Source organism: Cnephaeus nilssonii (genome assembly GCF_951640355.1).
Source record: "Cnephaeus nilssonii genome assembly, chromosome: 6".
NCBI classification, from domain to species: Eukaryota; Metazoa; Chordata; class Mammalia; order Chiroptera; family Vespertilionidae; genus Cnephaeus; species Cnephaeus nilssonii.
In genome coordinates, this window is record NC_137077.1 from 77874884 (window position 1) to 77890887 (window position 16004).

The 16004-nt window shown below is 39.6% G+C and overlaps 1 protein-coding gene across 1 annotated transcript in view; it reads right to left on the reverse strand.

Moving 5' to 3' along the window:
- Positions 1-15218: 15218 nt before the first annotated feature.
- Positions 15219-16004, reverse strand: part of SLC6A15 (solute carrier family 6 member 15) — a gene marked incomplete at its 3' end in the record, with an annotated part of 60928 nt that continues 60142 nt past the window's right edge. Inside the window, exon 12 of the mRNA XM_079773551.1 lies at positions 15219-15599. Within this exon, the coding sequence (XP_079629677.1) occupies positions 15219-15599 (381 nt within the window). The remainder of the gene's footprint in view (positions 15600-16004) is intronic.

Sequence of the window (16004 nt, forward strand, 5' to 3'; positions counted from 1 at the left end):
AGGGAGCTGCAAGCCATGCGGCCAACATGGCGGCTGCCAAGTTACGCAGTCCAAAATGGTGGCTGTCTAAACTTCTTTTTGATAGAAAAGATGATTTGTTTATCCTCACACATATAAGGTAAGTACTATATCATTTCTAATATACAGATAAGGAAAAAGAAGCATGGAGAAGTATATGAATTAGTCACTTGGATACTAAGTTACAGAGATGGCATTTGAACCCGGGATACCTGTTTCCCTGTTTCTCAGTCTAAAAGTCTACTGGTATTCTAATCAAGATAATTTATTAAAAAAAAAACACCAAAAACCTGATAATCAATCCATGACTCCTAAAAGGAACCCAAATATTGTCAGTTCATTCCTTGTTAGATCATTTTAACAAATTGAATTGATAGTCTAGTTTGATCCTACTTAATAAGAGTGTGGGCATCTGACATGGCTTTTTTTATTCTCCTCTAATGCTTTTTCTCTTTTCAATACCTCCTTCTCTCCTCTTCCTACTCCTGGGCCCCCAAAAAATGTGCATGACCATTCTGTGTCAAGCCCTATCTAAGTCCTGAAGATATAATCCTATATAATAAAAGCCTAATATGCTAAGTGTCCAGTCATCCGGTCGGCCATTCAACCAATCAAAGGGTAATATGTTAATGATATGCTAAGGCTGCTCAACTGCTTGCTGTGACATGCACTGACCACCAGGGGGAAGACAGTTGACTGGTCAACCAGTCGTTATGATGTGCACTGACCACGAGGGGGCAGACGCTCCAACCAGTAGGTTAACTTGCTGCTGGGATCCAGCTGATTGGAACTGAGCGAGATGGGCCAGACACGCCCTGGAGTCCTCCGATGTCCTTCCCCGGCCCAGATCATGCACCGGTGGGGTTCCTTTGCCTGGTTTGTGCCCTCACGCAATCCAGGACCCCTCTGGGGATGTCAGAGAGCCGACTTCAGCCTGATCCCACAAGTTCTAAATAAAACAAAGCATTTAACCGTTGGCTAATGTGGGGAACAGAGAATTTGAATATAGTGGGATGGGTGCTGGTCCAAGTATAATCAGAGCACAAAAACAGGGCAAATCACCCCACAAAGGAAATAACATCTAAACTGAGAAATGAAAAATGTGTTGATTCTAGCTAAAGATAAAGAAAGGGCTGGGGAGAAATGGAGATCAATCTGGACAGTATGTGCAAAGAAATGAATTAGAAGAAATTTAAGATTCAAAGAAGTGTAAATACAGCACTTGCCCACTGCTGGGGTGTAGAATATGCTGAAGAAATGAGCCAGAAGTAAGGAAGAAACTTATTGTGAAAAACCAGGTTTATCATCGCAAGCAGTTTGAACTTTATCCTGAGGGAAATGCAGAGCCTTAGAAAGATATTTAAGAAAACAGTCAGACCATAATTATACTTTTAAATGTTACAGTTATGTGCATTTTCCTCTAGAAAGTAAAGAAAATTGTAAAATATATAATTTATAATTTCATCAAGAAAAAATTGAACACAAAGGAATACAGGTGCAACCTCCCCTGTAGTGGGTTGAATTGTGCTCCCCCCCCCCCCAGAAAAAAAAATTTATATATATATATATATATATATATATATATATATATATATATATATATATATATATAAAAGTCCTAACCTCTGGTACCTCTGAATGTGACCTTATCTAGAAATAGGGTTTTTGCAGATCAAATGAAGATAAGGTCATGTTGGGCCCTAATACAAAAGACTGCTACCCTTCTAAGAAGAGGTATAGGCCTGTGGAGAGAGAGTACCATGTGACAATGAAGCTAGACATGGGTGTGATGCATCTGCAAGTCAAGGAACACCAAAATTTTTCCGACACCACCAGAACTAAGAAAAAGGTGTGGGGCATTCAGAGACAGCATGACATGATTTCAGACTTCTAGCCTACAGAACTGTGAGAGAATAGATTTCTGCTCTTGTTAAGCCACCCAGTCTTTGGTACTTTGTTATGGCAGCCTTAGAAAACAAATACACCCTCCCGCCTTGTTCTGTCTTTAAGATTTCATACCAGGAGCACTCCAGAGCACTCCAGAATTTACCAAGGGCCAGGCAGTTGACTTATGAAAATGGACGTCATTGTATTTTGCAGGACATTTTTACATATTTTCTCCATTCTGAATTGTCTATATGTTTATGTGTTTAGGTAAATACAGTTATCTAAGCACCCAAAATTTTTCATAAGTTAACTCCCATGTCTTCTTATTTGCCTGCTGAGATAATAGTGCATCAAGAAATATTCCATGACCATGCCATTCCCAAGATTTTATATGGACTCCATGATGATAGTAATAATAAATGAGATATTGTATGTGATGTGATTATAAATTGGCAGCCTGTTAGCAGAATGTGGCCTTTGGCTGTATGTTATTTTATTAGCACATGTTTCTTTGTTTTTTATTGCATTTTGAATGAATTTAGACATGTAGCCCAGTCACCCACCTCCTCTCTTGCTCTCTAGATTCTCAGATCTGAATTTGTCAACATATATTATCCAACTTGCTTTCCATATATGTACCTGTCATCTTGGCTATATTATCTTTATAGAATGCAAAGAGGGTCCACATTGATCTGATTCCTTTGAGCCAATACAACAAACCATTTCTACCCCCATATGAAGGAGATTTTGGTATTTCTGTTCACAAAGTTCTGGTCCCTCAAACCTCATTCTTTCATTTGCTTCTTTTTTCTGATTCCTTCCTTAACTCTCTTATTTTTAAAATATATTTTTATTGATTTCAGAGAGGAAGAAAGGAGAGATAGAAACATCTATATATATATAAGAAAGCAGTGACCATGATGACCGAAATGACCATTCAACCCGTCACCATGTGGTGCTAGCATAGATGCATAGACACAGGTAAAGTCTATGAGTGAACTAAGAATGAAGACAAATGCTTGCCTTCACGGAGCTGGCACTGTAAGAAGGTTAGGTCAGGGATGAGAATTCAAAATTGCCACCAGCACAAACCTGAGGTGCCGTTTCTCAGAGAAGTCAGAGATACACCCAGTAGTGGACTGGGGGCGTGACTGAAGGGCTGGTGCCGACGTGAAGGCAGGATCATTCTAGATTTCTCAGAGGAGCCAATGGCTGCCTAGGAAGTGGAGCTTTTAACTCTGACTGGCATAGAAACGGACCAATCAGAACCTAATCTGGGTGAACTGCGAAGGCAGAACTATGAAGGCAGAACCTAAGGTGGGGGCTGAGGAGGGGTTTTAAGGGCAACAGCTGTTTCATATAAGGTGTAAGAAAGCAGTTCAATTTTTTAATAACCGGTTTGGCAGTATAGTGCATATTGCTGCCTATCAGTCTAGATATAGGGGTTATGTATTTTTGTCTGCCAAGAGCATCTCCTCCTGCTGAAAAAGGTTTCCCTCCCCCATTTAAGCAATCTTATCCTATATAATCTATCTATACTAATAAAAGGGTAATATGCTAATTAGACCGGGTCGACCAGCCATCTTCTGGACGTCCAACTTCCTTCCGGACAAAGCTATGGTGGTGGGGGCTGAGGTAGAGGCAGTTAGGGGTGACCAGGCTGGCAGGGAAGGGCAGTTGGGGGCAACCAGGCCAGCAGGGAAGGGCCGTTGGGGGCAACCAGACTGGCAGAGGAGGGCAGTTGGCGGTGACCAGGCCGGCAGGAGAGGGCAGTTGGGGGTGACCAGGCCAGCAGGGGAGGGCAGGTGGGGGCATTAGGCAGGCAGGCAGGTGAGTGGTTAAGAGCCAGCAGTCCTGGGTTGCAAGAGGGATGTCTGACTGCCAGTTCAGGCCTGATCCCTGTAGGCCTAAACTGGCAGTCAGACATCCCCCAAGGGGTCCCGGATTGGAGAGGGTTCAGGCCAGGCTGAGGGACAACCCCCTCATGCACGAATTTCATGCACTGGGCCTCTAGTCAATGATGAAAGAGAATCATTGATCATCGGCTGCCTCCTGCACACCCCCACTGGTGATTGAACTAAATTTCCCTGACAGGGAATTGAATAGTGACCTCATGGTTCATGGGTTGATGCCCAATCACTGAGCCATGCAGGCTGGGCCTAACTCTCTGACTCTTGACTTTTGGGCTACATTTTCTTTCTTCAGCCCTGCATTCATTGGTTAGATCCTGTAACATATTTGGCTTCTCTAATTGGCTATATTTTATACGTAGCATTGGCTTAGGAAATGTACTTGAAATAGAACAGAAGGATATAAGGCCTTAGCCATTTATAAATTAAGAGGCTTAATTTGTCTTGGCATCTCACAGCTGTTCTTACATATAGGAAAATACTTATACGTGGTTTGATTTTTAAGTATTTTGGAAAGTTTCAAGATTGTATAGGATCACCTTCAGCATTTGAAGGATGCCTGAATATAATTACCACTTAATATGGACCAGCAACTATGTTGAGCATTTTATCTTATCTTCCTTAATTCTCATAATAGCTATAGGTGGTAGATACCCTTAGTAAATCCACTTTGCAAATAAGGAATTGAGGCTCAGATTGGCTTGATAAACTGTCCAGAGTTACATACTAATAAATGGTAGAGCTTATATTAAGAAAAATATAAATCTGAATTCAGGATCTAAGAGTTCTTATTTTATATATATTTCATATAAGTAAAATTGAAATATTTGCATATTGCCTTTTGTAAACTTGGGATTCATTTTTAATGAAATCTTACCCAACCTAAAAACTTAAAAAAATGAATCCACTTTAATTTGAATATAAGGGGATGGAGTAGAGCAGAAGCCCTTTCCACTGCCACTCCCCCTTACCCCCCTCTCCCCCCCACACACACACTAGGGATCCCTGGATTAAAAGGGGGCACTGATTTGAGACTGTACTCTCTATCAAATGGGGCAGTTGTCCCTGAGAGTAGAGCTAAAAACCTAAAACTCTTACCAGTCGTTTATGCCTTGACTAGTAGATGTGACTTAAGGATAAGGCGAAGAGGACAGAAGAGCGCTAGAGACCACTGCAGCCTGGACGTAGACAAGGGGAGAGGAAAGAGCCAAGGGAAATCAAGTTGACTTTAAGTTTAGAGCTAACCAGGTAAATCCTATAAACACCCAACTTAAATGGTGTTAATAGAATTAGGGATGCAATAGCTAACTTCTCTGTATCTAGCTGCCCAGGCCTCAAAATTAGAGCTCTTAAATGAAATTATTTCACTGTTTCAAAAGTTTGGACTATAATTTTCAGCAGCCGAGTCTCTATTTTTTCAAATCCATAGTACCTGAAACATACTATGCTTCTTACAACATGAATGACAAGTGTGGGCCATTTTTCTAGATTTCCCATAGCTTATGCTCAGCGATTAACCCTCTCTCAACTTGTTCCCTGGTGGCTTTTGAAGATGGGGCTGCTGTTAGTGCTGGCTACATTCTAAGGTGACAGGTCCTAGTATTTTCTTTGTGTGAAACCAACCGGACAAACCTAAAACCTCGACAACACAAGCTCCAAGTCAGCCATGAGAGCTAATGAATAAGAGCAGACAGGGTTGCCATGCCTGGCTGATCAGTGAAGGCTAAAGCAAGACCCACAGTCCAGTCCTCTGTCCGGTTCACATAGGTAAGCTCTTTTGCTGGAAATATCTCCCTATTTTCTCTGAACAGACTAAAACCACTTTGTTTTTTATTAATGATATACAGGTAGTACTTTTTTTTTCAGTTAAAAGACAGACTCATAAACATATAAATTACTTTTCGATTACCTTAACAACAATGTAAAGACAAATTTCTGTTCAGACTATTGGCAAATCATCATTATTATTTTCACTCAGAAATAGCATCATTTAGTGCAAAATTATCCTCTCCCTATTTCAAAAATATCATTCATGGCTTTAACATTACCTGAAATTATTCTATCATAAAAAATAAATACTTATGCCTTAATCATATACAATTGAATTCCCACGAAACAAACTGCTTGTGAAATGTCAAGTTTTGTGTTTTTGTTTGTTTGTTATTGTTTTTTCCATTTCATGGCAAAATCAAGGAAAAAATCTCTAAACTAGAGCTCATCATCGTTGTATGTATTATAAAGTATACTTTTGTGGGGAAAATACCCCCAAAAAAGTGATTATTCTATCAATCAATCCCATCCTAGAGGCATTTTACTGACTGCCTGAAAATAGAGAACTCGTTCTAACAGTGTTATTTAAATAAATTAAAATATTTTACAAATTCAAGTTTAGGATACTGCAGTTTCTAAAAGAAAAGAAGTAAATTAACTACAAAGTGATGACAAAAAAGTGTGTTGTTTTTGTTATTGTAATCCATCTATAAACTTCAATAGGAAGGTAGCTTGTGAAATGGGATTTGTTTGGGTAACTTGTTTGAACTGGGATTTGTTTGAATATAAATATTTTATGAAGAGGTGGGGGGAAAATCAAAGTGAAAAAGTTTTGAATGAAAAAATCCCCTCAATACTGTATGGATATTAGGTATGACTACGAGGTGAAAATAAAGTATATAATAAATTCCATATGATAATACATATTATGTAAATAATTAGATTTGTTCTACTGAATCTAAGTTCTAGAATCAGTTTATTGGTGACCACACCTGGCTAAAAAAAAAAAAAATGGGAGTAAATGCTTCTATTTCAAATTGAAACTGGACACAAAAGGATCCTGCTGCCCATCAATACCAGAGTCAAATAAGTAGAGACAAGGTTGAATCTTTGTGGTGCTTTTTATTATTCAGATGACTGGCCATCTGAGAAAGCAGCAGGTGTAATACTTTAAAAAGACTGCTCTGACATTTCATTTCAAGCCAGTGCTTCTATAAGGTTAGAGGGTGGGTAAAAAAAATCTAAAACTAGGGAGTTCCCGGGGCCTTCTTTCTATCATTGTCCTTGCAAAGACAGCCCCGGGACGCTGCCTCCTCTCAGGTAGGTTCTACCCTTGATCCGCGCATAACAGGTATCTTCTTTTAATTGTCCAGCTCATCTGGGCTTTCAGGTATATTTGTCTCTGACCCCTGATTTCCTTCTGGCGACACATCCTTCAGGTTCCCAGGGTCTGTAAGAAAAATCTCTTTTCTATGTGAATAAGTATAAAACAACTGTGATTCTTTATCTATTACATGCCCCTCCCCTATTAAAATGGTTTGTTGGTTGGTATTCTACATCAATATTGCATTACTTTATACAGAAACTAAAAAAAAAAAAAAAAAAAAAAAAGAGTCAGATGATTAAATCTCTTATAGGATTACTAGAGGCCCGGTGCACAAAATTCGTGCATGGGGGGGGGGGGGCGTTGTGTGTGTCCCTCAGCCCAGCCTGCACCCTCTCCAATCTGGGACCCCTTGAGGGATGTCAGACTGCCCACTGGGATTGGGCCTAAACAGGCAGTCTGACATCCCTCTCATAATCCAAGACTGTTGGCTCCCAACTGCTCACCTGCCTGCCAGCCTGATCACCCCCTAACCACTCCCCTGCCAGCCTGATCGACACCTAACTGCTCCCCTGCTGGCCCGATTGCCCCTAACTGCCCTCCCCTGCCAGCCTGGTTGCCCCCAACTACCCTCCCCTGCTGGCCCAGTCACTCCTAACTGCCCTCCCCTGCAAGCCTGGTCCTCCCAACTGCCCTCCCCTGCAGGCCTGGTCTCCCCCATCTCCCCTCCCCTGCAGGCCTGGTCCCCCCAACTGCCCTCCCCTGCAGGCCTGGGTCCCCCCAACTGTCCTCCCCTGCAGGCCAGCTTGCCCCCAACTGCCATCCCTTGCAGGCCTGGTCCCTCCCAACTGCCTTCCCCTGCTGGCCTGATCACCCACAACTGCCCTCCCCTGCTGGCTATCTTGTGGTGGCCATTTTGTTTCCACATGGGGGCAGCCATCTTGTGTGTTGGAGTGATGGTCAATTTGCATATTACCTCTTTATTATATAGGATTTACAAAAAGGCTTAATTAAAATAATTCTACCCAAATGTCTATTAAGAAAGCAGACAATCAATAAATTTCTACTTGCTTTTTTTCCCCCCAGAGATTGGACCATCCAGATCCTCTGTTGCTCAGAAAAACTATCTTCATTGTTTAATTCTACCAGTTGTTGATCTAACTGACCTCAACTCTCCCAATTTGATCATTTAAAATTTACCCAAAATAAAGCAAACCTTAAAATGAAAGGGAAAAAACATATTACTGACAAAAGAGAGTTCTTTGAAGAAAAGAATATAAGCCAGGCCTCTGCATCTATGAATTTGGTGTATCTGGTTAATAATGTGGATAGAGTCCAGCCAGTGAAGCTCAGTGGTTGAGCATCAACCTATGAACCAGGAGGTCAAGGTTTGATTCCTGGTCAGGGCACATGCCCGGGTTGCAGGCTTGATTCTCTGTAGGGGACATGCAGAAGGCAGCTGATAGATGATTCTCTCTCATCATTGATGTTTCAATCTCTCTCTCCTTCTCCCTTCATCTCTCCAAAATCAATAAAAACCCATTTTAAAAATAATAATAATAATAATAATATAGGTAACTGCTTGTGATGAACAGATAAAATGAATGCCATCATTGCTACCATGCTCACAAATGTAAGTTTTACTCATTCATTTCAGATTGGGGTGCTCTGGGGTATCATGTTCTGCTTCTTTCTTTCTTTCTTTCTTTCTTTCTTTCTTTCTTTCTTTCTTTCTTTCTTTTTTTTTGCTTGTTTTATAAGCATTCCTTTAAAGAACAGTAAAATGAGATATTTTTGCAGCCCTTTTAATGTGTTTCTTTTTTACTGAGAATATTGTATTCTTAGAAATATGTCAGTCCCTTCTAAAGAACCTTTACCTTTCTTAGTACGCAACTGAATATGCCCTGAAAAGGCCATCAGTGGAAACAGAATAGCAGCTGAGATATCACCATTCATCTACAGGCATGGCTCCTTTTATGTACATGGCGGCACATATGGCATTGCATAGGCACCACATGGCACATTTCTTGCTGTTCATATAAATCAGGTATTTTGTTTTTGGTAGTGGTAGTATGGTAATACATACATCTGTGTGTTTTGATGATGGTGCCAGGAATCACTGTGGTATGCTAAAACATTAGTAGAATTCAAAAGACATTGATTTTAGGACAAGATAATGTCTCAGCTCCTTTTCTCTTTTTACCTCCACATGATAAGCATTCTTAAGGCAATGTTTTATGTGGGAATGCATATCAGGATAACTAGTAAATCAGCCAATTTTGGAGTCAGTCATTTGAGGCAAAATAACATATGGAACATTTTACTTCGGTTCTCAGTTATAAAGGTAAAAATGTGCTATGCTCAGTAATGGATAGCTTATGGAAAGTGTTATCTTTAATATTTCCAACAGTTTTCTAGAGTTTTATGTGTTTTTTTTCCTTTTTGTCAATACATTATGGCTCAAAAAATTTACAACTAAAGTGTATGGAAAAAAATTCATGTAATTACTATTGATTTTATTCATAGTCAATCAAGATAAATTGGAACCTCTTTGGGATTGTTCAGGAAACACAGTGACCAGAACAAAATCAAAAGGAGAAAGATATTTTACTTTCAAAGGGTTTATTATAAATTCCAGCTTCTTTTTTTTTAATTTAATAAGTCTTTATTGTTCAGATTATTACAATTGTTCCTCTTTTTCCCCCCATAACTCCCCTCCAGCTGGTTCCCATCCCATCCTCTTTCCTTACCTCCCCCCCTCCACTGTCTTCATCCATGGTGTACGATTTTTGTCCAGTCTCTTCCCGCACTCCCCACACCCCTTTCCCCCTGAAAGTTGTCAGTCCACTCCCTTTCTATGCCCCTGATTCTATTATAATCACGTTTATTCTATACATCAGATTTTTAATTCACTTGATTTTTAGATTCACTTGTTGATAGATATGTATTTGTTGTTCATAATTTTTATCTTTACCTTTTTCTTCTTCCTCTTCTTAAAGAATACCTTTCAGCATTTCATGTAATTCTTGTTTGGTGGTGATGAACTCCTTTAGCTTTTTCTTATCTGTGAAGCTCTTTATCTGCCCTTCAATTCTGAATGATAGCTTTGCTGGGTGGAGTAATCTTGGTTGTAGGTTCTTGCTATTCATCACTTTGAATATTTCTTGCCACTCCCATCTGGCCTGCATAGTTTCTGTTGAGAAATCATCTGACAATCGTATGGGTGCTCCCTTGTAGGTAACTAACTGTTTTTCTCTTGCTGCTTTTAATATTCTCTCTTTGTCTTTTGCTCTTGGCATTTTAATTATGATGTGTCTTGGTATGGTCCTCTTTGGATTCTTTTTGTTTGGGGTTCTGTGCACTTCCTGGACTTGTAAGTCTATTTCTTTCACCAGGTGAGGGACATTTCCAGTCATTATTTCTTCAAATAGGTTTTCAGTATCTTGCTCTCTCTCTTCTTCTGGCACCCCCATAATTCTGATGTTGGTACGCTTGAAGTTGTCCCAGAGGCTTCTTACACTATCTTCAACTTTTTGGATTCTTCTTTCTTTTAGCTTTTCCAGTTGAGTGATTTTTGCTTCTTTGTATTTCAAATCTTTGACTAGATTCTTGTATTCCTCTAGTTTGCTGTTGGGTGTCTGTATAATATTTTTTATTTCAGTCAGTTAATGTTTAATTTCTAGTTGGTCCTTTTCCATGTCCTCGAGGGTCTCTCTCATATCCTCAAGGGTCTCACTAAATTTATCGGCCTTTTCTAGGAAATTCTTGAAAAACCTTACAACCATGGTTTTGAACTCTAGCTCCAGTCGTTTGTTTTCCTCCATTTCTTTCATTTGTGATCTGTTTCTTTGTCTCCGCATTTTTGCTGCTTCCCTGAGTTGGTAGGGTAGCTTTGTGTGTTAGGTGTCCTATATGGGCCAGTGGCTAGGCCTCCCCAGTTACCTGAGGTGGACACGCTTGGTGCACCCCTTTGTGGACTGTGTGTACAGCCTTGTTGTAGTTAAGTCTTGATTGTTGTTGGTATCAGTGGGAGGAGTTGACCTCCAGGCCAATTGGCCGCGAGAATCAGCTGTATCTACGCTGGGAGACAGCCTTATTCGACTAGACTTGCAAAATTGCAAAAGCCTCTGTGCTCAGCTTGGATGGGGCGGAGTTTCAGGGTGGAGCCTACAGCCTTGGCTTCCCGTCAGCCCCGCCCTATGAGGTTCCTGGGTCTCAGTATCCCTCAGTACTCGCTGCAAGCAGCTCTGAGAGAATGGCGCCCTTGAGTTTCGCCCACTGCAAGACAGTCTAGTCTCTCCCCCAATGAATCTGGATTCCCAGATTCTTGCCCGGAACTTGGGTTCAGTGCAGTCGGAATTGGGGCTCAGCGCAGTCCAGAGCTTTTGTCTCCTTCCCGCTAGGGCAATCCAGCGCAACAGTCAACAGTCCGTCCTCTACGCGCATTCACATGCTCGCCTCTGGAGCTCCGCCTTTCGCCGCTCCCCTGAGTTTCCGCCTTACAGGCCAGATTACCCCAGTATGAGCCTGGGTCCCCAGGGTCTCACTGGGAACTGGGGTTCAGTGCAGTCGGAGCTGCTTCTATCCACCAAATTATTTTCACCCCGTTATCACAGTTATCGCATTATTTTCTTTCTTTTTCAAGACAACTGGGGTTCATATTTTACTTGTACTTCTTTTTATCTTTTTCATATCCATGGTACCTAACTAAAAATAAGCATTACAATATGTTTTTTTAAAATATTCATGTCCTGCATGATTCATGTCCTAAAAGGATTCCAATTCAGTATGTTTAAAATATGCAGAAAGGGCACAGATGACTCAAAAGCATAATTATCCTAAATAATAAAAGGCTAATATGCAAATTGTCCCCTCGGGCAGGAGTTTGACCAACCAGGAGTTCAACCACCAACCTTCTGCGTCCCCTCCTCCAGCCCAGATTGGGGTGTGCCGGCCAGACCCTACCCATGCACGAATTCATGCACCAGGCCTCTAGTAATTAATAACACTGTATCTTGACCTTAAACTTTCTGCAATCATGTACACATTTGAAGATTTGATGAAAAAAGAAACTTCTGCCTAAAAATGCACATAAACAGAGACACATGGAAATGCAAATATACTTTCATAAAATTACATCCTAAGACTTCATTGCACCAATATGTTAGACTCCCACATTATGATTCTAATATATAATAGTAATTTTTTCTCTGTTGTCCTTATATTCCACTCTGCACACTCTATCAGCCCTCCTGCACACTCCCCAGCCTGCCTTTATATTTGAAGATACACAATACTTGGCTTTGTTATGTTAGGGGCAAGTTTATACCATAGTTTACAGAAGTAGTGGAAAGTAATACAAAAACAAGTAGCCTCAAATTTTAGAGTGCAGAGAAGAATAATTTATACTACCATTCATTGATTAAATACTACACTGTCTAGGAAATGGTGGTAAGGGGTGTCCGCAAGGAAGGAGATAAACTGGGGAAAAGATGGATAATTCATATTCTGTTTACAGTGGTGCATGGCTTACCATTAAGAATAAGATAGATTCTTGGTGAATAGAAGCTGAAAGAAAGGATGAGCAAATAAATAAATGAATGGATAGCTGAAGAACTGACTAATGAAAATAAACAAAAAGGAGAGACCTTGTCTATTCAGCTTTAACTTCCATGGTCAGTTTCCTCATCTGCCAAGTGAGGGCATTAGAAACAGTTTAGATTCTCTTCCTTCTCAAAAATAGGATTCCTATATTCTTCTTATCACTCTGTGAATAGAAACTTAGACAGGTGGAGACCTAATTCCCTAGTGGAAAGCAAGTATCCAAACTGTAATTAAAAGCCACGTGACAAGAGAGGGAGGGGGAAAAAAAAAGGTGCTTATTTGGCAGTGTATCATGATAAGTTAAAGGCTGGCAGATAAACTATTTGCTATAAACTCTTTAATATTAGGGTAGCTTATAAACATATTGCTTCAGCACAAAAGATATATAAAATATATGTTATTTCAACTTCTAAAATAATGAAGCTGATCCATGTGCCTTCATATGAAACACTGTCCAAAATAAGTTATTCATTGAAATAAATAAGATTCAGAAGAAAGAATACTAAATCCTGTCAATTATATAATGTGTGTTTATACAACATTTCCACGAGGATAAGTAGTAAACTGGCAATGGGGGCTGCCTTCAAAGATGGGAACTAGGAGGCTAGGAGAAGTTTTAGGGGGAAAATTACTTCACACTGCATTGTTGTAATTTTTGAATTTGTATAATGTGCATTATTGCCTACTATAAAATATTTTTAAAGAGATACAAAATATACTTGTGGGAGCCCCTTTCACGTCCCACATGATTCAGGGTTCAGGTTCAGGGTTCGGTTTCTGGAGAAGGGCCGCACGCAAATTAAAAGAGACTAGAAGAAATTTAATTTGGCGATATGGGGGGCCAGGCGGGAGCCTACCTCTAGTGGGAGGACTGCCGCTAGGCTCTGGCCTTGCTATGCCTTTTATTGAGACTATGGGATACACCCATTACCCTTAAGCAGGTTTGGGATACACCCATAGCCCTTAGGCTGGTAATAAGTGGATTATCATATCAGTAAGGATTTACATGATTACAAGATGGGGAAGTTGCCTCAGTTACCATTGTCTCAATTAGATAGGGAGTGGTTGGCTCTGACCTTTCAGAGCTTCAAGGTTGACCAGCCTTTTTCTATTAGTGAGACAATGGTTGGTTTCCGGCATATACTGAATATGTAAAGCAAAACACTAAAAATTTTAATCACCAGTGGAATTCTATTTTAAATGCTGTGATGCAGTCTATAATATATGTCTATTGCAAACCAATAATATTTGGCAAAAAGAAATCAATGGATATGATGTGGTACTATCTCCCATTTTTGTTGCTTTATCCATCATTTAAAAAATATAACTAATGTATTTTTTATAGTTATAAATAAAAGCCTTTTAATGAGATGGTACTCAGTGGAGTTCTCCTACTTCATCTAATTTCATATATACAACAGTTTCATAAAAATCATCATAATGTTTATACTTCTAAGGCAATACTGACCAGCAAGCTGTCAACTGTACATGTGGTTTCCTGGGAGACTACAAGTATTTTTTTCAACAATTGTGGGACCACATCAAAACACCATTTCACCATAATACTCTACTTCGCTGTTGTCTCCAAAGTGGTGGTAACTCTGTTAATCATATATTGATCCTACTTGAAACACGATGGCTAATTATGATGAAATTTCTAAGTGCCGAATGAAATGCAAAGTAATCCAGTTCAAGTGATACAAGAAAAATCAATGTGAAAAACAAATATCATTTTTAAATTTTATTTGTTGCTTAAAATGTAATGCCATAGAATTTTAACAATCACTTAAAAAAGGATTCATATTTGCATAAAACAGAAGCAAAACATAAAGATATGAAATAAAATGCCATCTTGCTTCAAGTTTTCAAATCAGTACTTAGAATACTAATATACATCTATATACATTGCAAGTATATTGTATAAATATACTATGAGTAATATTGAATCCACAATAAACATCAAGTAAGTTTTTTAGGCACATGGCATAGAAAAATGCAGAATCTGCATAATTCTTGAGAGTGCTAAGTGACTCACACTTACATCATTTTCACACATATTTCACACAAAATATACAGCCATCACACACATGATCCTAAATATAACCTTTCATCCCAACATTAGTGCCTTCTTATTCTTTGATACTATTGCACTATACAGCAATCACATAAGAAAATATTTTGCAGTTTTCTTCAACTAATTGCAATGCAATGCATCCAAAATAAGTACAGCCTATCTACACAAAACAGTCACAGAAATGTGCTGAGAGGCACCAACTTACAGAACTGCTCATTGTAATATTGGGAGTTACCCTAAAGGCAAACATGCATTTTAAAGTGCGTACACCATTTTTGAATTGCAAATGCCATTACATCCAGAAATTACTAGAAACCGAGGTAACACCTGTTTTTTTAGAGAAAGAAATACTTGAAAAATCACCAAAAGTGTTTTTAAAAATTCTGACAAACATGAACCTCAGTCGCTGTAAGCTTTGTCTGCCACTCTTCCTGTGCAGATGTAAACTGAAGAATACAAAGGAATACACCAGCTGAATTTACATACACTGTTAGTGTTCAAGATCACAGCCAGGGAACACCTGAGATCGCCCTCTGATACGTGAAGCCTAAGGCTTCTCTTCATGAAGCCAATGTTGATTGATAGAAATTAACTAAAATAAAACCCACTGACCCAACACCCCCGCCCCCGGCTACAAGTCAGATTCCGGCATATCTGGCATATCTGCCACATCTGCCATCAGATACCCTATTCCATACCGCCCATTGGGAGCAGTATCCAAAGTCGGTGATCCACTCTGTTTCCGATAAATATTTTTACCCAAATTTGGAGATGACATTTCGCTTGGTATCTTTCCATGAATGAGGCTTGCATCATCTCCCTCTGAGTTTACAGGCTCCTTTAGTACCCTTCCTCTTTTATAGGCCACAGAGGCTAAATTACCGGAACTATTGTCCTTAAGGTTGCAGCAACGAATGAAGAAGACAGTCGGGATGGGGAGTAGTGCCAGGATTACCAGAGACATACAGATAACCATTGCCCACGCTGGAAATTTCAGAAATTCCTTAGATGCCTGTTAACACCAAAATATGTATTAATAATCGATTTTCCCTGCAAGTATGGAAAAAATATTATATTTGTCTCAGGTTTGTAAGCAAAGAATTCGAGCTGTTCTTGTGACATACTATGGCCAACAGAATGGCGTGGAAATGACATTAAGCAACTTCAAGGTTAGACCTTAAAGGCCTTGCAATTTCTGCTCTGCTTCATAGAATGCTGCCATAAGTCATATTAGTTGGAACAAGCCAAGAATGAAAAATTACAGAGAGAAACTGGCTCTTCAAGTTTAATCAACTGTATGAGTTAGCTTAGGCAAGACCAAAAGAAGACTCATCCAGCTCACCCACAGCACCCAAGAAATAATAATCAGCATTGTTTTCAATTGTGACATTTAGGAGGTAGTTTGTTATTAAGCAAT